The following is a 21,885-nucleotide window of genomic DNA, read 5'->3' as shown; positions in this document are numbered from 1 at the left end:
ACAGGTATGTTCAGTGAAAAGTGAAGGAATATTTCCAATTGACATTCATTTATCGATTACTCATTTAGTGTCAGGGAAATATTTGATAAATAACAGTTTGAGATGTTATTTGTTAAATAATGAATATTTAGAAGAAGTTTGCACTTTTTATTTATAACATTTTTTAGTTCATTATTAAAAATAAACAAAATTTAATTTAAAGCTACCTAACAGGTTATTAAAATATTTCAACGCATATTTTGTTAACATCCACAAGCTGTGTGGTTGTATTTATGGGTTTGTTTTAAAAGTTTCAATAAAAAAAATTAAATATAACTTAATAAACTTTTATAAATATTTAGTTTCATAAATTAAAAAAACAATCAAAATATTTTTTTTGCATAATATTTTACAACACTTGATTGGCTAATACAACTCTACGTTTTCCAATCGGGTAGGCATCGTCAAACGAAATGCGACTCTGTTTCGTTAATTTTTTTTCATTCCGTGTGTGTGTTATACGAAAGTGACGAATTAGTTTTTAATTGACAAAATTTTTCAATCTATGAAAATTCTTGCAGCATTTTTGCTAAATAAAAAACTCGAAATTTGTTAAAACTAATATCGAAGTAAATTGAGAAAAAAAATTTTTACAAAACCCTTCAAAAACTAAACAAAAATGGCAGAAGGAGGCAATAGCAAGCGTATCGTTGTCAACGTTAAAACACCGAAGGAGAAGAAAACAATCGAGGTGGATGAAGATTCTGGAATTAAGGACGTGAGTGTACTTTGAGCTTGCATTTAAGCTGAATATTTTTTTAGCTGACTTCTCGAAAGCCAGCCGTTATACCCACATGTAACTCTCATGTGACACTTACCGAGTTTTATTGCATTACATGAGTACATGTTCTCGTCGCTTTTGTTTGCGTGTTGGCAGGTGATTGGCGCAAAGATGTGGCATATTGTCAGAGTGCACAAATTTTGTGAAATTGATGATTGCACCACTCAAAACAATGTACTTGTAGACGCGGTGGCGCAACCGCATACATAATTTTGTTTTGCTTCTTTTTGTTTCTAATATTGGTTGCTGATTAAATGTCCGTCCAGTCGTTGCCGTGGTGCGAAATCTCATATGTAGCTAATCGTCGGGTTTATTATGAAAACAAACTGTTAATATCTATGACGTGTATAATCAATAGTAATGATTAATTTCTATGGCGCAATAATCATCATAAAAATATTTTTTTAGTTCAAACAACTTGTGGCGCAGAAATTCGACTCTGAACCCGAACAGCTGGTACTAATTTTCGCTGGCAAAATTATGAAAGACACCGATACATTAAAGACTCACAACATTAAAGACGGTCTAACAGTTCATCTGGTCATCAAAGCACCTACAAGGGCAGCAGAACCTGCCGCTCGTCCAGCCGCTGATGTACGTCAAACACCGTTTGGTCTTAACCAATTAGGTGGATTGGCTGGTATGGAAGCATTGGGCGCAGGCACTGGGTCTTTTATGGATTTGCAGGCTCGCATGCAAAGTGAATTGTTAAACAACGGTGACATGTTACGCTCAGTACTTGATAACCCACTCGTACAACAAATGATGAATAATCCAGAGATAATGCGCACCCTTTTCACCTCGAATCCGCAAATGCAGGACTTAATGCAGCGCAATCCTGAAATATCGCATATGCTAAATAATCCTGAATTGCTACGTCAAACTATGGAGTTAGCACGCAATCCATCTATGTTGCAAGAGTTGATGCGTTCGCATGACCGTGCAATGTCGAATTTGGAATCGGTGCCTGGCGGTTACAATGCGCTTCAACGTATTTACCGCGACATACAAGAGCCAATGTTGAATGCAGCAAGCGATTCTTTTACACGTAATCCATTTTCCGGTCTAATGGACAGTTCTGGCGGTATGCATAACTAGTGACAAAATCACTTGACTTCATACATTTTATGCTAATATTTTTCAATTTGATTTCTAGGCGGCATAAATCCGCAGCAAGGCACTGAGAATCGTCAACCACTACCAAATCCATGGGGCGGTAGCGGCAATACTAGTGGTACGGCTGGTAGTGGTGGTGGTGCGGCTGGTGCCAATCCAGATCTGCCGCCACGCGGTGTGCTCAACACGCCCGCCATGCAGAGTCTTATGCAACAAATGTCTGAAAATCCATCGTTAATGCAAAATCTCTTAAATGCACCTTATACGCGCTCCATGATGGACGCAATGGCACAGGATCCCGATATGGCTTCACGTCTGCTCAGCACCAGCCCTCTAATGGCTAATAATCCACAACTGCAAGATCAGGTGCGTCAAATGATGCCGCAGTTCCTTAATCAAATGCAAAATCCCGAAGTACAGAATATGTTGACCAATCCCGAGGCACTAAATGCAATTATGCAAATACAGCAAGGCATGGAGCAATTACGTTCGGCAGCGCCCGGTCTGGTCGGTTCTTTGGGTATACCACCACCAGCACCTGGCAATACAGAAAGTTCCACCGGTACAACAACCTCAACTACAAACACCACGAGCGGCGGTGGCGATACCAATCGTCCCGCTACGGCACCCGGCGGCGGACCGAATGCTCAACTCTTCAACGACTTTGTCTCACGCATGTTGAACGGCGTGGGCATGCAGGCTGACAACACGCAGCCGCCTGAGGTGCGCTATCAGTCACAACTGGAGCAACTGGCGGCTATGGGCTTCGCCAATCGGGAGGCCAACTTGCAAGGTGAGTTAAGAAATTAAGTAGTTTATGTTACAAATACTTTTTTTCTATACCTATGTGCCTTATTAATTTTTTTTTTTTAATTTTTTGCAGCGCTAATTGCTACTTTTGGCGACATAAATGCTGCTGTTGAGCGGTTATTGTCACTAAATCAATTATCTTTAAGTTAACATCCTTAAATTGAAATTGTTATTTAATAAAAACACGAAATGAACAACAAAAACAAAATACAACTGCTGTTGCTGCTGCTAACTAGATGGCCTAGATACAAACCCTTCGCTTTACCCTAAACAAAAATTACTAAGTGAATTACTATTGTCCCAGCAAATAACCTATATGAAACATGAGAAATTACAAAAAAAAAATATTTTGTTTGGGACTGCGGCAATATTTCGTGAAATTACAAAAAAATGTATACCAAAAGTAAAAGCGACACTAAAGTAAACATGGAAGGTATGAAATAAGAGGGTATAAAATAAATATTAAAATAGAAACAAGTAAACAAAGGATATATAAAGTAATTTACATATAATTTTTACTAAACTTTGGTAAATTGCGATTTCAAAGCGTTTAATAGTCAAATTCATAGCAATTGTATGAAATTCTAAAAGGATTGTTTAAATGTTGGTAAAAATACGTTATGAAATTTGTATAAGTATTTCTCTTAAAATAAATTTTGAACCCACTAACTGTCGGTGAGAAACAAATAAATGCAAAATAAAAGAATATTTTTTTTTTTTGAAATTAATTCGGTAATTTTAAATAAAAGACAAAAAAAAAATTAAGCTGAAAAACAGTAAATAAATAAAAAAAAAGATATAATAAATAAATAAAAAATAATAATAAAATAAAAAAATGTATGCATAACAAACTTCAAATGTTTTCCTTTCAAGAATAAGCTTAAAAGAAGAAATAAAAAATGTTAAAAAAACAATATTAAATTAAATAAAAAATTCAAATTATTATCTAAAAAACTTTTGAATTGCAAATAAAAATCTTACAATATACAGTTATTTATCATGAATTTGACTGTTGAACGCATATAGTGTAAAAAGGCATTAAATAATATATTGCATTAATATTCCAGTTGCTTTAATTATTCCAATACTTAACATCTTTTCCCCCCAACATTTTATTATTATTAAGGTGCGCTGTGAAAATAGGTGCCCTTCGACAAAAGTATGAATGTTTATTTTAGCAATTCCGGGTTCCAAATTACCCAAATAATGTTTATGAAAATAAGTAGTTGAACAAATTTATTTCGGCATAAGAATCTAACCAAAAAATTATTTAATTCAGGCTTAAAAGGGAAAATGTGGTCAGCATTACATACATAAACATAACTATGTACAACTACTACGATTATATGAAAGAAATTTTATGATACAAAAAGTACACTTTGATTGATTAATTCTGATTATTTAAGAATGTTATTGTGTATCTTATGTTCTTTTATAATTATCAACTAACTATGTATATCAATATCTACTATTATTAGCTAACAAAAATACTTAGCTACATATACATATGTATTACAGGTAAATAGTACGTGCATACATGTGTATATACAGCAAACATATACATATACATACATGCAAATTTATAATGAAAATACAATAAACAAGCGGAATATGAATGAAGGCAAGAATTTTCACTAAAAACAGAATGGGAAATTTCCATAAAAGAATATTTTAAATAAAAACATTACAAAAAATATGTATAAAAAGTACTAAAATAATATTAGAAATGAAAAAATATATACATATATAAGATTACATACATATAATAAACGGTGTCACATTGTGTTGAAAAATAAAGTTTACTTCTATTTTAAAGGTGAAGAAGACCTGCCTTTTCACTTTTATGGGTTAAATGAAAAACAAAAACAATAATACTTCGACTACACTGAAGCTAACATATTCTTGTAATATCCTTCAAAAAAAAAAAAAAGATTTCAGACAAAAACTTGATTTTGATGTTGTTGTTGTAGCGGCAGAATTCTGCCGAGTTGACAGTTCTTGGCCAGATAAAAATCCGTGTCCGTTCCGGTTACGTAGACCCGACCGTCGTGGGAAGTGGAACCGCCTCCTAGGAACATCAAGAGGTAATTTCTCAACTACATCGACATCAGACAATACGCCGACCAGACTTCGGACGCAACTCACTTCCGACAAGCACTGACCGCCATTCACAGTGGAGCCATCAACACCTTTACCGACACCCCCTCAGTGAATGGAGTACTTGGAGTCAAACCTACACCCATTGCAGACGAAGAGCTCGAGTTGCCGCAAGAAACGAGAGTGACCCTTGCGCAGCTTCGTTCTGGATACTGTAGTAAATTAAACTCCTACTTATCCAGAATAGACCCCGACCTATGTAATATACATATGTTCTGCGTGTAATGAGTCTGCGCATGACACTGGACACCACTTTGCATGCCTCACCAACCCCACCCATCTGACACCCCTCTTTCTTTCGTCCGACCCCTTTGAAAAAGCATGTTTTTTAGGCCTTCCGTTGGATGTCGTCGACGATAACTTAGCTAATCCTAACCATCATAACGAGGACTAGGAAACCGTTAAAACAACAACAACAGAGCCGTCAGTGCAGTATTTTCTATTATAGTGAAGTACTTAGTCTACCTCGGAACCAGGATAAATACTACCAACAGTCTAAGCCTGGATATCAAGCACTGAATAACTCTTGGCAGCTGGTGCTACTTTGATATCAGTACGCAATTTTATCATTCTCGCCCTAAAAAAGAACATGATGAGAAAGCACTGAGCGTGAGGGTTAAGCACCGATGAAAATGGAATCATGAACTGTATGAGCTATACTGCGATATGGATTTTGTTATGCTCATAAAAATCGAACAAATACGCTGTTAAGGCCATATTTTACGCTTGGAAGACGATGCACCGGCGAAAAGCACCTTCGATTCAAGACTCATGGGTGGCCAACGGAAGCAAGAGAGACCACACATCCAATGGAAGGATCAAGCGCATAGAAACTTGTCTGGATGTGAGATGTACAACTGGCTTGACCTCGCATAGGATAGAGGCATCTGACGAAGAATTAGAGGTTCCAACTATGGTTTTTGTAATAATTAAAATGACAAAAAATCTGACATTTCTAAAAGCCTTTTGGTAGACAAAGTCGAATCTGTGAATAGATTTCTTACATGACATGTAATAAATGCTTATTCCGCTCCTCATTATTGATAGACGCCCATTTTTGGCTTCTGCAGATCTATAATCGAAGAAAGCTCGTATTTGGCATCCTTGTGTCGAACAACTATAAAGGTAAAAGAAAGGAGTAAACGCGTATTTAGAGCGAAAACAACTATTATTTTCCGTTGGCGCTAAAAGCTCCAATGACGACTTCATTAAGAGAATGTAACTTCGTTTGTAAACAGCGCACCCGCAAGCATTTTGAAAGAGTATACAAAATCGACACACGCACAGATCATCAAATGCAAAGCAACTACAAGAAATACTAGTTTGAGGCATTCACGCTCAGCGGACTAAGAACGCAGAATCGCAGTGAGAGTCACAAAACCGCTGAATATGATAACACAAACACTCGTAAGTACTTATGTATGTAAATATGTAGCTTAGATGAAATCAAATCCCCTAAAACGATTGGAAAGATAGAAATCATCGGCCAAACCCGCAAACGATCGAGACACCAAAGATCCACACAACCAATTACCAGTATATACTATGCATTGGCTAACCAGTTGCGACAACATTTGCAAGAATGTTGAGTCCGCAATCTACAAATAACAAAAAATATGCTGCGACGAGCGGAAGAACTGAAAGGAAGAAAGAGCCAACATAAGTACGTAAGGCCTACGCGTTGTCGAGAGCGCGAGTATTTTTGAAATTAAATAACAGACAAGGTGAAAACCACCACTACGAGAAGGCAAATATCCTGAATACACGCGCTGGGCTGGATGATTACATTGCTGAAAACAGCGCGTCTGCAGACGAGGGGTTACATGAACGAAAGAGTAAATTTTCTATTGCAACGGCCCTAGTGGCGGAGCCATTCTTTTATTTGCTGTTGACTGGCGGCTACTCCTTGCATTATGCGCTCGGCCGACCAGCTGTTAATGGTGGTGGTCTTGGTGCTGGCAAGGGAACGTGCCACAAACAAGCGCGCTAAAAGACCCACAAATAGCGACGGTGACAACAAAAACAAGCATAATTGATAGCAGCAGTAACAGAAACAACAACAACACCAAATACCACAAAGGGGAAGACAACAGCAACAACAGCGACCGCAAGTCTATACCAAGGAGAGGAATGCGGCCCTGCAACTACAACAATTTCAAGACATTGCTTTTATTGCTGTTATTGTCGGTTGATCAGGTTCATGTATATCTTGTCCATATGTGTCTAGTATGTACATACATACATATATTTTGTCCAAATTCCCATTCAACAGCACCGCGCAGATACAATTACCAAAGGTTTGGTTTTTGCTTTTACTTTTGCTTTTGTGCATTTGCCTTTGCTTTTTCAAATTTCATTTTAAATTGTCTTTTCCTCTTATTTCATTTCAATTGTATGCCTTTAGCTTTGACTTGTTTAGTATTGGTTTTGGTCTCACTTACTTTGTGCACTCGCCACTCAGTCAGTCAGTCAGGTTGAGAACGTCGTCGGAAATTGTCGCGCAACAAGCATACGCGCAGTCGCTTATTTTGAATGTAAAAGGACGGTTTCTAGCGATACTACTGAGAATCTCGCGCACAAACCTACATACATTGTCATGAAGTTGCAAAAAAAAATATAAAAAATTGCCAAAAATGCAAAAGCAGCAAAAATAAATGTTTCGGTACTCACATTAAGTTTTACGAAAATCTCGAAAATGTTCGATGTGCGCTCGTTTGTGCCGAATTTTGTAAATTTTGGTATTTGTTTGAAGTTGTGGGCGCTCATTCTCTAGTGGTGTATGTGCACGCCGCCCATTGGAATGGCTAGTGCGATTTCTTTAGAGCTATTGTACAGCCTAGAGTTATTTCCTGCAGTTCGCTGACACAAAACACGAAAAAGCGCAATAAAAATTGGCCGCATATTTCCGTACAGCGGCTACTTGCAACACGATACGGCTAATAGCCAACGGACGCGAAAAGAAACGTATTCGCGCACGCATACATTCGCACCTATTCTGTATTTGAACACGCGCACGCGATTTAAAATAACTTTTATGCAAATAAGTTAATTTTCGCAAATAACGCCTTTTGGGCAAACGAAAACACACTTCCATGTGCACCCGTAGGATGGCAGTGCAGTTTCACAAAAACTGAGATGTGCAGTGATTGAATGTTATCGATATACAAGTATGGTAATTGCATTTCCTATTCAATTTGAAATTGAATTTAAACGGAAAATGCACAAAAGTATTTAAAAGCAAAACTTGCATTAAGTGAATGGAAAATAAATTTACTCACCAATATTGGATTTTTAAATGTGAAAATAAGAAATAAGCGGCGATCAACACACTGACAGCAACTACCTGTCGTTGGAAGGCATGAACTCGCACTTCGACAGGTATGTAAACAAACGTAAAACAAACTGCAGACGCCCGTATTAATGAAGCGTGAAAAGGATTAACTTTTGTAACAGTTCTGTAAGAAAAAAGAATAACAAATATGACAAGGGTACTGCAATTTACACGGCACTTGACATTTGCTTTGTTACATTTGCTAATTTAGACGAGGTGCCAAAAAGAAAATAAAATGTAAATATAAATATGTACATAAACGAATGAAGTTTTAATTCATCATATATAAATAGTATAAACTCAATTAAAAATCTAATATCAGAAAGCGCCCGGTGGTTCGACATTGCAATCGGATCGGGTGAACGCTAATTTTTATACACAAACTTATCATAAACAATATTTTCGTCTTTCGGTATGTCTATCTGTATATACACGAACTGGTCTTCTTTTTTCCTCAAAAAGCTGTTCATTTGTCATTTCATATATGTATGTACATATGTATCTGCCTACAAACTGACCTCACAAAATCAAGTCCTTGCAGGGAAAATTTTTCATCTCTGAAGAGTATTATAATTTCAGATCAACCGAATACACATTTCAATGTTTCAGATAGTCTGCTTAATGTCGCAACTTAAAAACTAAGCTTATTCCACGATAGAAATATCAATTCCCTATTTGCAGAATTAAAATTTAAAGTAAATTCTTTCAACTCTTTAAAAAAAATAACAAATCAACACATCTTGGCGCACACAACTTTTACACAAAAATTTATACATCATCATGCCTAAGCGCCAAAGCTATTTTGTTAATAAAAAAGTATTCAATATTTCCAGTATAAACAAATTACAGCATTTATACAGACAGACAAAAAAACATAACCCACCTGTAAAACATAAAACCTCGTCATCAAAACATGTTTGCTAGTTCGCCAGAGCCATCCAAAGCCGTTCGCTCTTAGTCGAGCTCGTAGTGCGCATGCTCAACATTCCCAGCGGCAGCACAAACAAGTTCTCAATACCGACGAAGATCATTGGAATACCCCTGCAACAGCATTACAGCATTCAATAAGCGTTTAGTAGTGGACCAAAGCTTAAAAGCGCTCACAGTGTTGGTTAAAAAAATAACAACAACTAATATATAAACATTCTTCAACTGAAAAGAGCAGACAACACAACAGAGGCAGAAGTAGATACAGCCAGTCGAACCAGTCATCTTTGGTTCATTATAATAAAAACAAAAGTGCGTCGCCGTTCGAATGATTTGTTTGTACCTCTCAAGCTGTGGTGGAATTTTCAAAGCGGCCAACGGTCACTTGCTACTACAACAAACACAGCTATTGAGTGCGATTCACTTGAGTAGCAGTTTTTGATTATAGATTCTGCTGGCAATGGAATTCTTAACAAATATTTGTATGATTGTTTACTTATATCTATGTACATATGCATGTATCTGTGTATCAATAATGAGGAAAAACAATTATCACGATACGCAGGAGAATGCCATCACCATTGCTGCACTCTGAAGTATTCAGAAGCAATTGAACTTTTTTCAATAAGAAAACTTAACGAGTGACGGCAACAAAGTGAAAATTACGGAGATGAAATTAAGCAAATTAATGTTAAAATAAAAAAAATACACTTAAATGTGGTTCGATACAACATTATTAGGGTAACTAAGCCCAATCACATTCCTAAAAAATTATTAAAATTCCCATCTAACTTTGAGGTATCCAAGATGTACGTCCCTTCTAAGGACATGACCGCATCAAATGATGTTTCTGGCAGGTTTAGCAACGCTGGCCAGCTCTGCACTATAAAAGAAATGCTGGTGGGCCACGCCATTTCAGGGCAGGCCGGCAACCCAACGTGTGGTATCGCGTGTGACGTAGTGACTAAATCATATGATGTGCAACTGAGTAATCATACCGTTCGCCATGCTGGCCGGCCAGCTCTGCACTATATAAGAAAGCCTGGAATGCTGGTTGGGCAGGCCATCAACTCAACGTCTGCTGTCCGGTGTGATGTAGTGACTAGATCATATGATGTGCAACTGAGTAATCGTACTGTTTGCTTTAGTGACTTACACTAACATGAGATATCGCTTGCGACGTAGTGACCGTATTATATATAGGGCAGGCCGACATCGCTTGTTACGTAATGACCATATTATATATGCCCGGCCGGCTCTGCACTATATAAGAAAACCTAGTACGCCGGTTGGCCAAGCCGGTACACTAACATGAGATATTGCGTATGACGAAGTGACCATATCGTATATTGTGCAGGTATCTTATTATAACGCCCTCTTTGGAGGCCGAGCCGGCTCTGCACTATATAATCCGAAACGTCAGTGGGCTATGGTGGCCTACAAAAATATAATGCCCATCATAATGATTAGATCGTGTCATTTTGGCCGACGTATTCTGCTCTGATAGTCCCAATTCGATGGACTTAATTTCATGAAAGCTTAACTCCCGCTACTTAAAGAATGCCGCAGTAATATCTGACTGTGAGCTCACGGAAAGAAGACCATGAACATCCACTATTTCAATCCAATTTTAGGTTTATGAGAAAAAGGATCATAGTTCGCGAACTTGTTAACTTCGGAAATTGTTGTTTTTTTTACAACCCGAAGTCAACCGATTCTGTTTCTGCGGTAGAAAACGAAATTTCCGGACACAATCTATACAACACGATAGTTTTTATGCCTTATGTAGTTAGCACGTGTGTGTACATATATAGTATTACTTAAGTAGCATTTGTACCGCCAGTTTATGTGTTCTTATTCAGAATTTTCAGCTTTGTTTAACAGCAACACCTGTCCATTACCGTCGCCACCCTCGCGTAACGCGCAAACCGCCCCTAAAACACCGGTCGTCGGCAAACACTGTATAGACTCTGTGGTTTCGAACAAATACAAATAAAAAATTAAAAAAATACAAGAAATTTCAACGTCCCAAATGTGAGAGTCGCTAGCATTCACCCTTGTAATACACATATGTGCCTTTCGAGTTCCTCAATTAAATACTTATGTGTAGATACCTACTTACATACGTAAATTTTTTATATGCTTAGAGAATTGGTGTGTAGCGTCGTTTGGTCTTGTCAAACACGCTTGCATTCATAACGGCCGTTTTCGAGGATATGCGCAGCGCGCACGCGCTCTATTCACTCACAAAGTAAGGCGTAGTCGCACATTTACTCGTAGTTTTGGGTAAAATTTTTAAGCTTCGCATTTATTTAATAAGTTTTTTAACATCGTATGCGGTTCGTAAAATTATTTTTACACTTTGCTTCATGTTTTCTCTTGGTTTTTATATATTTCCCTTGTGCCGAAGGTTACGGTTTATTGTTGTTATTGTGGTAGGGGAAGTAAACATTCCAAAACTATTTTTAAGGATTGCTGGAAAGTTGACAGTCCTTGGCCGGAAAGCAATCCGCGTTTCTTCCAGTCAGACAGAGCCGACTGTCGTGGAAAGAATACATGACTTATCGAGATTAAAGTTTACGCGAATGTAAAAAAATTGTGTAGCTTGCTAATGTTTCGTTTTTATAAGTTTCGAAATCCTTGTACTCACATTTCAAACTTTCGAAGGATTCTTAATATTTTAAATCCCTTTTCACTTAGAGAACACCTTAGTGAAGTTGTGAGCAGCACTGTATAAAACTGTAATCTCACATACATACATACATCAAATAAATATGTAAAATTTACTAAATTAGAAAAAGAAACAATGGGAAGAGAAGCGAGCAATGCAATTAAATGCACAAATTGCACGTGAAAGAAATTTGCATTAAATGAGATGGTACATAAAACAAAACAACACCAACTCCAATCAACTCGTACGAACCTACACTCAACGGCAAATTGCATTTTCTCCAAGTTCAAAACACCGACCGTCAGCATGCGGACGCTGTGGCTGAGGCATATAATGCAAGCGCTGGGAAGAAGCTTGGAAAAACAACGTGCGGAAAATAAGAATCCGCTAAGCAATTGGAAAAGAAAAGTCTTGGCGGAATAAATGCATAAATAACCACCAACAACAAGCGAGCTGCAAGAGGTCGCACAAGGCTGAGTCAAGATCACGTTTACGCTGAGTAGAAAGAAAGTTGAGGCGATGCAAGACTCGCCAACAGGTAGTTACGAAGCTATTTGTGTACACTATACAAAGCACATGCACGGCGCTATCATTTGCTCGTTCATTCATATTTAGGTGTTGGATGGAGCTCTCAAGTATTTACTATTGTCTTCGCTTGTATTGGCGCGAATTTCGTTACGGAAATGCATGCGAGGGTGGCCACAAAGATCTCCGCATGGATTTAAGCAGGCAATGACGATAATGACAAAATGGCTGAAACAGCTATGTACTTCCATTGCTTATTGCAAAGCCGAAATGGGGCCCGTTACCACGACAATCAGGTTTACGTAAACGGGAGGACCCAAGTTTTTAATCGACCAAGAGCTGTTAACTCGGCAGTATTCCTTCAAATTACTTCAGGAATGTTTTTCGCCGCGACAGCAACAAGCTAGTTTCAAGAGGTTGCACAAGGCTGAGTCAAGATCACATTTAGGCTGATTAAAAAGAAAGTAAGAGTCTAATATTTGCTATTGCTGTGGTAGCGATAGAAAACATGTTCTTTATAATGGATTTTTGACAATTTTTTATAACTTTTTGTTGGTTCGGGTTTTTCCTGAATCACCCTAGTATGCGGCAGGAATGTAACTGCTTTATTTTTGCTTCTCTTAAGCTCATCTGAGGCTTAAGGTAATCATTGTGTTGCACGCTAATTACAAATGTGTTTATGTTTGGTATAGAAATTTAAATTTATAGTTGAAAAACATGTACGAAATTCTTTAATCAGAAAATCTAACGACGAAGAGATAATTACTTGTACCATCATAAATGATTTTACAAGTACGAATAGTATGCTTCGGTGGTTTTGCAATTCTGCCGCTAACAATAATTTCAAATGGCCTTACATCCATATGTATGTAGTTATGTTTAATGGTGCATACGAAAAAGAAGTTATTACCATCTGATCAAATTTGACTCGGACTGACAAAAAAAATCCCACATTTTTTCGTATTTTAATACATATCTTTATTATCGCTTTCAAAATAGGGTCTTGAGTTAATACATGCATGCCATCCAATTTTCCATACACTTGTTATAAGGCCCGGCTGGTATGGTCTTCGACGCATTTTAGGAATCGCTCTGGCAAAAAATGCTAAGCGTTTCGAGTGTTCATAGCCGAAAGATCAGGAGGAGACTCAGTCGTTCTTCCTAAACCATGTAGAAAATTTTAATTTTAGAAGATTTGATGTATCAGGTTATTTTTAAATTATACACACTTGCGTATAATCAGCTTATTTTTAACAAATTTTCTCTTTCTTCTTTAGACCCCAAACAGCATGTGACCGGAAACGCCAAAACGCTACGGAACTAATCTTCTGTCCACTGAAAAAAATCTCGAAGTCCGCAGAATGTTAAAACACACCTCAAATGCCGGCGGAGTGAGCGGCGGACCAGCGAATGGTCAGTTGCGTAATAATCCCAACAATGGCAACTCTGCAACGGCCTCTAACCGCAATATACACCTGCGACCGCAACAACCGCTCAATATCTCCACATTAAGTGCCACACAGAACGCCCTACAAACCTCGGCCAACACCCCGGCGACGGCGAACGGAGGTCAACGCGTACCCACATTATTAAATATCGCCTCAACACCTATATCGGCGGGCACGACAAATACATTAACGCCGTTAACACCTAGCGCTGGTAATACGACGACGGCAACAACAACGACGCCAGTTACACCGCTGACACCGAATGGAATTGGCAATAATTTGCACACATATACAAATCAGCATATTCTAGCTTCCAACAACAATAACAATGCACACAACACAACTGCTGGCACAATAAACAGCAATACAAATCATAATAACAACAACAATAGTAACGCACATTATAATAATCATAATTATAGTAATTGCCACAATCTGACAACGGGTGTGTTAATAAATCAATCGAAACATGGACCTGGACCGAGAGAAGCGCTAACGAGTCTAGGACTATTATGTTTAGGTAAAATTTGCAGCATCATATAATAACCATATATAAAAAATGTGAACTTATTACACCCCGAACTATTGGCTAAACCTCGAAGGATACGTCGGGCATCCTATAAAGTATACATACATATACATATGTATATAAATGCTCAGCGATTTAGACATGTTCGTCTGTCTATATATAAGAAGTATTTGAGATATGGGAGCAGTATAGCATACTGCAGATCTCACCGTGCTAGCTATTTTGTTACTTTCGTTTTATCAAAGAGAGCATATGTACATATGTAACTGTATGTTAGAGTAGTTTTACTCCATATTTGTACTTAATTACCTGTAATTCATTGGCTTGTTTTGATTTTTCCTTTTACTCCTTACGCCACTTGCAGTTTCCCTGCTATTAGCGCTATTGTCGTTAATTTTTCTGCTGAAAATTTCACCTAATGCCCGCGAAGATGCTTTGACGCGAAGCTCTGCTGAGGATTTTGTAATTGTCTACGATGTTACATTAGCGCTCTGTGCACTTTCGCTGTCACTAAATCTATGTTGTTTGCTGGTGTGTGCAATACAATTTCTATTCGCTGTGAAATTGGTGCGATCACCAATGTTTGATGGCAGGTAAGAGTTGGACTTGCTGTTGATGGCACGTTTGAAACTCTATTTATTTTGTATTTCGCATTTTTTACAGAGATAACAAATATTTGGAAAAATCAAGTGCGAGTCGTACCTGTGCTGTCGGTGGTTTCTTTATATCCATACCAATTTTCCTCACAGGTAATTTGGCGCACATTTTGGAACAATTTTCAATTATTTATATGTAAAAATTCATAATAATTTTTCCTTTCCAGGCATTATTCTGTACACATTCAACCATTTCCATTCAACTCCTGCCATTATCACAAGCGTGCTTATCGGCATTGGCATCGTATTTTGCGGCGGCGCAATGGTCCATAATGTTTTTATTTGGCAGAAGGAAAAAACCATTAGCTATCGGAGTCCACCATTGAATATGTCTATGGTATCACACATTGGGCCCATAACACCGCCTGCGCAATTTTTAAGTCCGCATCAAACGCATCACTTTATGAGTTATGCGCCGCACATGCATGCCACACACCCACACACACATGCACAACCGCAATCGCAAACACAAACACAGTTAGGCGTGCAACTACATCCGACTTCCGTGACACCGGTCTCACCAAATCATTCACACGGCAGCTTCAACGCGTTACTCTCAGCGGGTGCACTAAATTCGTCGTTTCTAATCCGCCCATCAACAGCAACACCGCCCACACCCAAGCCGTTGCCACCACAATTATCAAACGGTGGCGGTTGTTTGACGTTAAGCGCGCGTGAGGCTAGCGGCTCAGTTAGCCCCGGTATACCCGGCACGCTAGATATGAGCAATATAACCAGTCCTTCGCTGCATGAACTATCAACGTTGGTGTAGTCTTCAACATTGTTATTAAATAACTACGTTTATGTATAAATCATATTTACAAGCACTATTCACATTTCAATCACACCGAAGCTTATTTGTTACTTTTAAATGGTTAGTGACAGCCGGAAGTGAAAGTTGAGCAAAATGTATCGATAACTCAAACAGTTCGATATAAATATAAAACGTAACAATAAACACAATCAAAAAAATATTTGTGTGAGCATATCTACATATACATATATATGAGTATATGTACATATATAGTAAAAAATTAAACAAAAATAAACATGTAAATATAGTGTTATTATTTATGGTATGTTGAATATTTTTATATTATAATAGCAAGTGTAAAAAGTAGTTGCATAAAGTTTTAATATAAAAAAGCTTAGAAACAAAAAACGGTGCTTCATTATGAAGTTTTATATTTATGTTGTTGAATTTAAGATTTAATTTAAGTATACATATAAATAACTTAAAAATACGACATATGCTTGCCTGATTATTTCCTTCGCAACATCATATTTATTATTTCTTAATTTTTTTTTAATTTTAAATATAACGGTATATTTTAAAGAAATGTAAAACAAAACAAATTGCCATATCTATTTTCTAAATGTTAACTATTTTTCTTTTTATAAGAGTAATATCATTCATAACAAAAACGCATAAATCTAATAAATATAGCGGGCATAATAGTTTTTGTATATAGCAACGCTGTGTAAAAAAATAAATAATTTTGATTTCTCAATAACGATAATTTTTTATTGATTATTTCTTCTGCAACATTAAGATAAACCTGATAATACGTATACGTAAACGCAGTAACTGGCCGTATGTACAACGTGCGTATTTGCGACAATAACATACGCTTTACAGTTTAATTAACGCTGTTCGCTTGATAAACGTAGTTCGGGTATAAATACTTGCCAATCCGAGACTGTATCTCAGCCTTTTCCTCTCAAATTACCAAACAAGTTTTATCTACCATTCAAGCTTCACTCGGCTTAGACGTAATTCGTTTATTTCGTTCATACTTCACTTCGTTTCATAATATCTTAATAAAAATATCTAAAGAATCACTTACATAATATTTTAAAATATCCATAAAAAACAGTGCAAATTTTCGCAAATAGAAACAATTTTAAAACTGAAAATTAAATAAAAACATCATTTATGTATATATACATATACATATATATTCATTTACATATATAATTTATAAATTATTTCATATGTAGCTAGGTAAATAAGTAATTTCGTTCTACATTTTGTGGTATAGTTGATGGAATTTCGCGTTAGCGCATTTCCAAACGGCCTCTTACTTCCCCACCAGGTTGTATATAAGTGTATGTATATTTTTATATTAATCTACGCTGCACCAGTTTCCATTTTTCCCTTTTGGTTATGCACTTAATACGTATTGTTTAACCAAATATCCATTTGTAGCGCAGTCTCTGAGCGGCATAAGCATTTTATACATACAAGTCTTTAAATTCAAGCTAAAAATAAAAAAAAAATGTTTGAATATTTTTTTATTTTTATTTCACGCAAAAAAATAATACTTGTTTTAAATACGCACGTTTTTCATTAGTTGCATGCAAAGCTGCTTTCTCCGATGGTCACTTTTCTGTGCGGAATAGCTGTGTTATGCCCGAGTTTTGCGTTATATCGACAATGTCTGTGTTGGGTTTAGGCGCACGCGTCTGCATTGGTGGCAGATTCAGAATTTCGATTTGCCGGCTGAACATTTGATTTACGCTACGTCCCACCAGGCGCGCGGTCATCTTTTTGAACAGATCCTTTTTAGCTTTGTCCACTTTGTTGCCTTTCAAAGGTGCCACGCTTACTTTTTCATCGAATTTTTGTATATCCGCCGCATTTACGTTTGGTATATTACGTAACAACTCGCTGAGTATGGGAAATTTGGGGCGCAGCAGCTCATAGAATTGTACACCGAGCGTTATAAGTCCTGCTTGATTGGCATCATGCATGCCATGCACTTGTAGGCCCTGTAGCACGGCTTGGAATGCGGTCGTTGCTTTGTTTTGGTCCATTAACTGTATCTCGCTGGTTGCCAAGAAGCGCATTACTGGCGCTATCACATTCACTGCTTTCATACTGCAAGCGCCGTCTTGCCAAGATAACGCGGCCATCAGTGTCATAAGTATGTAGTTGCTCGTAGCGTCGTTGCGTAATAGTTTAGCGCCCAAGTCACTGATAATATCGGACAGCAATGCCGATTGTGCTGCACGTGATTGTGTTGTGCCATCCATAGAGTGCTCCTCCGGCTCCATAGCAACGTCTGTTATGTGTGCAGCTGCGTGAACACCGTCAGTGCCAGCACCAACAAGCGCAATTTTCAGTACGTCCAAATATTCACGTGTCAAAGAACGATTCAGCATATCTTCCAGCACCTCTTGCGTGTCATTTGACTCCTCATTCAATTGACCCGATTCGTACAACGAAGATATATATGTCCAGCGCTGCATCAGGTGATAGCACATAAATGGCGCTAAATGTGCAAATATTGGCACTAGCACCGAGTCGTAGAAGGCGGGTGGGCAAGAATATACAAACGGTTTAAAAAATACGCGCACAATGGGACGCAGCCGATAGTCAGGCACATCTTCCAACGATGCGAACACGCTGTTAATTAACGCGTCAGCAATGCCTTGTAGTTGATAAAGATCACGACCGAGAGAGGGACCCGCTGAACCCATCATGTGATAACAACTCTCATATAGCAATGCCATAAATTGCTGTATACGGTCCACGGTACTAGTCATCTTTTTTACGGTTGGATCAAGCGGATCGGCGGGCGGTGTACACACCCCCAACAACATCTTTTTCTCATGCTCCAACATCGTGTAGACATTGCGAAAATCCTCCGAAAGCAAAGCCATGGCTTGCGGACGGTAGAGCTCGTTGAGCACACGCATTAACGCAAGTATGTGTGGGAGCAGCGGAATGACGTGCGGTGTGGCTGGATTGCGGCAAATAGGATTTCCCAGCTCTGTGAAGCCAACTACGAAACCACCACGAGACGCACGATCTGGATCGTCAGGCCAAGTGCAACGTTTAATAACAGCCAATACAACGTTTAGAGCGTCCAGCATGTGGCCGCGATTCAAACTGAGGGGATCTGATTGAATTGGCGTTACCGCTGGTTTATCCAGTCCCACGAACTGTATAAATGTGTACGGCGATTTGAAAACCTCTGCGAATGTTGGCCAATGTGGTAATGTGTCCTTCATTATGTTTGCCACAAATACAGTCTGTCTCTCGTAATCGCAAAAGTGGTTTGATATCAACAAAAGCGCCTCCTGTAGCGTAGTACGTTCCATTTTATTAATCGCTTGCCGTGGATCTTCAAGCAGTACCCGCACATGTGAGTCGATCTGATCGAAAACCGGTAACAGTAGCAGGGGATACTTGTGACCCAGCTTTACCATCAACGAGGCGGCATGACGTCGTAAATTTTTAGTGGCTTGCGCTCGTGTCGTGTCTATATTCGGTTCGGTGGAATCACGAAAAACAAGTGCTTGGAATATGCGCTCCAGCACACGTGGTAACAAAGATACGCCACTCATGGCTACGCAATTATTTGACGTTATCTGACACGACGACATACTAAGGAATACGAAAAGCGCTGAAATACATGAAAGCAATATGGATAGTATCAATGGATTGCTGGTTTCTACTTTCAAACATTCCTCCAGTAAACGCAAACCCGATTGTACTGATGGCCGCTCCGACACCAGCAGAATACGACTAAGAACACCATCAATAACACATACCAGCGCCTCCCATTCCATGTAGACAGGGTCTTGAACAGAACAATTTACGTTGTTTCGTTCAGTATGTGCTTTGGACAAACGTGCATTGAGCCACTGCTCACAATATGTAAATGTGACGATAGGCTGAATAAGCGTTGCTTGACGAAAAACCTCCAGAAAGTCGGTGCGGCAGCGGTAGTAGAAAACGGCAAATTCTTCTTCGCTATCATATTCTAAGCAAATGTATGCTGCTGTCGAAACTGTAGTGGGTAGAGTTCGTGAGCTGGGGTATAAAGTTTTGATAATACGCGGACCAATAACGGCTATCAATTTTGGAATGTATGGAACCACGGTAGCATCTTTGGAAATGGCATCGTGTTTTAACAGCACATTCCAAATAAGTGTGGCACCATGCGCAACGGTAAGGGAATGATGGCTTGAAAGTAATAGTAAACATTCGAGAAATATTTCAAAGTTTGGTGGTCGCTGTATGTTGCCATCTTCCTTACCCCAAAGAATAACCATTTGTTGGCCTAAACCGCTTAGCATGTTTAGAAGTTTTTTTAAAAAGTTGTGGTTTTGCTCCAAAGCGGTAGCGTTGGCAGCGTCTGGAAGCATTTGACTGGCCGTAAAAATGTAACGCATTGGTTCTTCGCCGAACAACATCAGCAGCGGTTTTCGTTCTTTCACCTGACCTTTGCGATTAGTGATTTGTGAGAGGCATTCGGCTGCGTTACATTGGAATGCTTTATCGTTTAACAAAATGCAAAGAATTTGCAGTAGTTTACAATTATTTGAAGTTATATGGTTCATCGAAACCCATTCCACGAATCCAGTTAGTGTGAGTAATACCACTTCCACAACTCGTCCATGAGCATTCGCTTTTTGAAAGTTGCCTACGGCAGTAGCTTCGCGGAATTTCGTAACATGCAATTCTATAAGTCGTTGGAAAAATTCGAATATGTCGTTCATATTGTTAGTTAACGCCTGATACATATCCTTACGCCGTTGGTTTGATTCAATTGTCTGAAGTAATGCAACATCTTCTACCAGACGAAGAAAAACCAAAAGCACTAGTTCAGTTTGAGGTTCACCTTTATTGCAAGCGTCGGATAATTCAGATAGTAGTGTTGTCCATTGCTGTGGCCATTCACGTTTTATCATTTCCACAATAATACGTGATACCGCATCTTTCAAATGCGCTAAACTCACATCTTCCGCTGGGCCTACGCCATAGTGTAAAAGTTTCATAGCGTTCTCCTTTATGAAGAGTTTTTCTTCATGCGAAATGCTATTCCACTTAAATTTAATAGTGTATTCCATTAATTGTAGACCAAAGTGTTTCACATTTTGACCAAATTGTTGTCCGCTGGCTAAATAAAGACCAACTTGAGCACATAAAGGCGATTCCTCTTTAAACCTTTCACAAGCCATGTATGCTTCCATACGTGACTGCTGAGCTGTATCTGGGCGCATTATTAACTCCACGGCCTGGGCAAGCTCTTCCCCAAGGGCAGCTACATTTCCACGTTGTGTCATTTTAGTCTCTCGTATCCGCCACTGTCAATGATCAATTACTTATTTTCAACTGATCTATGAATACGTATTAACCACTAAATTAATGCATGCTGCAACCGTCTTTTGGAATTTCATATATACTCACAGATATTTCAAGTCTCGTATATCGGCACACCACACACATACAACCTTTGCAAAATTTTGTTTCCCTTTGAAACTGTATGGAAATGCCTGATGTGTGCGGTATGCGAATTTCGTCTTTCGGATACTCCTTCCTCACCACCACACCGCCGCCTTTTATATTCTTTGATTTTGCTTCTTTTTGCCTTTGCGCGTGTACCTGCTACAAATCCTTCACCGGCGTACTGTGTTATTTATTCAAATGGATTTAACCTTCAACGTGTGATTTAGTAAAACATCTTCTTCATGCAAAAATTCTCTTTGATAAATTTTTCATAAAAGAGATCAGACTTTAAAACAAATGTGCTAAATTAATTTGTTGAAATTTCTATGCAGAAGAACACAGCAAGCCTGTCTCACCTTGTGGAATACAGGGTTTGAAAGTGGTTGAAATGTCGATAAAGGACTACTCCCTTTTGACACATACGCAACTCGTAGTTGTATATTGACAGCTGCAGAATGTCAAAAGAGATTTATAAAAATATATGTATGAATAATTTAATAGTGACGTCGCTTTGAAAACATATTAGCATTAATTAAATATATGCACTATTTCACATATTTTATGCATTATTTCGAATTTTAAATATGTTTACATTTTTCAATACAAACATTTTTCTCTGGTAAGCAACCCTGTATTTTGTAGCGCCAATCTGAA

The 21,885-nt window shown here is 38.2% G+C and overlaps 3 protein-coding genes across 6 annotated transcripts; 2 read left to right on the top strand and 1 right to left on the bottom strand.

The window, feature by feature from the left end:
* Window positions 1–471: 471 nt before the first annotated feature.
* Window positions 472–4,366, top strand: LOC105231980 (ubiquilin-1). The gene is made up of 4 exons (XM_011213513.4): window positions 472–757; window positions 1,229–1,904; window positions 1,977–2,729; window positions 2,820–4,366. Exons 1-4 carry the CDS (start codon window positions 659–661, stop codon window positions 2,894–2,896), a joined length of 1,605 nt encoding a protein of 534 aa, XP_011211815.1. The 5' UTR covers window positions 472–658; the 3' UTR covers window positions 2,897–4,366.
* A 2,658-nt stretch (window positions 4,367–7,024) lies between these two features.
* LOC105231981 (uncharacterized) lies at window positions 7,025–16,500 on the top strand. 2 transcript variants are annotated; one of them, XM_049455927.1, is made up of 5 exons: window positions 7,025–8,281; window positions 13,646–14,325; window positions 14,699–14,927; window positions 14,998–15,083; window positions 15,158–16,473. In XM_049455927.1, exons 2-5 carry the CDS (start codon window positions 13,719–13,721, stop codon window positions 15,760–15,762), a joined length of 1,527 nt encoding a protein of 508 aa, XP_049311884.1. In that variant the 5' UTR covers window positions 7,025–8,281; window positions 13,646–13,718; the 3' UTR covers window positions 15,763–16,473. The 2 variants fall into 2 exon arrangements, with proteins under 2 accessions (XP_049311884.1, XP_011211816.1); XM_011213514.4 differs by having other exon boundaries at window positions 7,026–8,281; window positions 13,635–14,325; window positions 15,158–16,500.
* A 228-nt stretch (window positions 16,501–16,728) lies between these two features.
* LOC105231978 (exportin-5) lies at window positions 16,729–21,620 on the bottom strand. 3 transcript variants are annotated; one of them, XM_049455902.1, is made up of 3 exons: window positions 21,193–21,620; window positions 17,333–21,142; window positions 16,729–17,252 (listed from the first exon to the last, which is right to left on the bottom strand). In XM_049455902.1, exon 2 carries the CDS (start codon window positions 21,066–21,068, stop codon window positions 17,373–17,375), a length of 3,696 nt encoding a protein of 1,231 aa, XP_049311859.1. In that variant the 5' UTR covers window positions 21,069–21,142; window positions 21,193–21,620; the 3' UTR covers window positions 16,729–17,252; window positions 17,333–17,372. The 3 variants fall into 3 exon arrangements, with proteins under 3 accessions (XP_049311859.1, XP_019847940.2, XP_049311858.1); XM_019992381.3 differs by having other exon boundaries at window positions 17,333–21,122; XM_049455901.1 differs by having other exon boundaries at window positions 17,333–21,089.
* Window positions 21,621–21,885: the final 265 nt, after the last annotated feature.

Source organism: Bactrocera dorsalis, chromosome 4 (assembly GCF_023373825.1).
Source record: "Bactrocera dorsalis isolate Fly_Bdor chromosome 4, ASM2337382v1, whole genome shotgun sequence".
Classification (NCBI taxonomy): Eukaryota; Metazoa; Arthropoda; class Insecta; order Diptera; family Tephritidae; genus Bactrocera; species Bactrocera dorsalis.
The sequence above is the reverse complement of the archived record's forward strand: the minus strand, read 5'-3'. Positions and strand labels throughout refer to the sequence as shown.

Bases quoted from the DNA above. Each gene is read 5' to 3' on its own strand.
- LOC105231980 (XM_011213513.4), top strand. From the start codon at position 659: ATGGCAGAAGGAGGCAATAGCAAGCGTATCGTTGTCAACGTTAAAACA. The intron at 1,905-1,976 runs GTATGCATAACT...TTTGATTTCTAG, and splicing joins TCTAATGGACAGTTCTGGCG to GCGGCATAAATCCGCAGCAA. The intron at 2,730-2,819 runs GTGAGTTAAGAA...AATTTTTTGCAG, and splicing joins TCGGGAGGCCAACTTGCAAG to CGCTAATTGCTACTTTTGGC.
- LOC105231978 (XM_049455901.1), bottom strand. From the start codon at position 21,231: ATGTGTGTGGTGTGCCGATATACGAGACTTGAAATATCT. The intron at 21,090-21,192 runs GTGAGTATATAT...GATCATTGACAG, and splicing joins ATACGAGACTTGAAATATCT to TGGCGGATACGAGAGACTAA.
- LOC105231981 (XM_011213514.4), top strand. From the start codon at position 13,719: ATGTTAAAACACACCTCAAATGCCGGCGGAGTGAGCGGCGGACCAGCG. The intron at 14,928-14,997 runs GTAAGAGTTGGA...CATTTTTTACAG, and splicing joins TCACCAATGTTTGATGGCAG to AGATAACAAATATTTGGAAA. The intron at 15,084-15,157 runs GTAATTTGGCGC...TTTCCTTTCCAG, and splicing joins CATACCAATTTTCCTCACAG to GCATTATTCTGTACACATTC.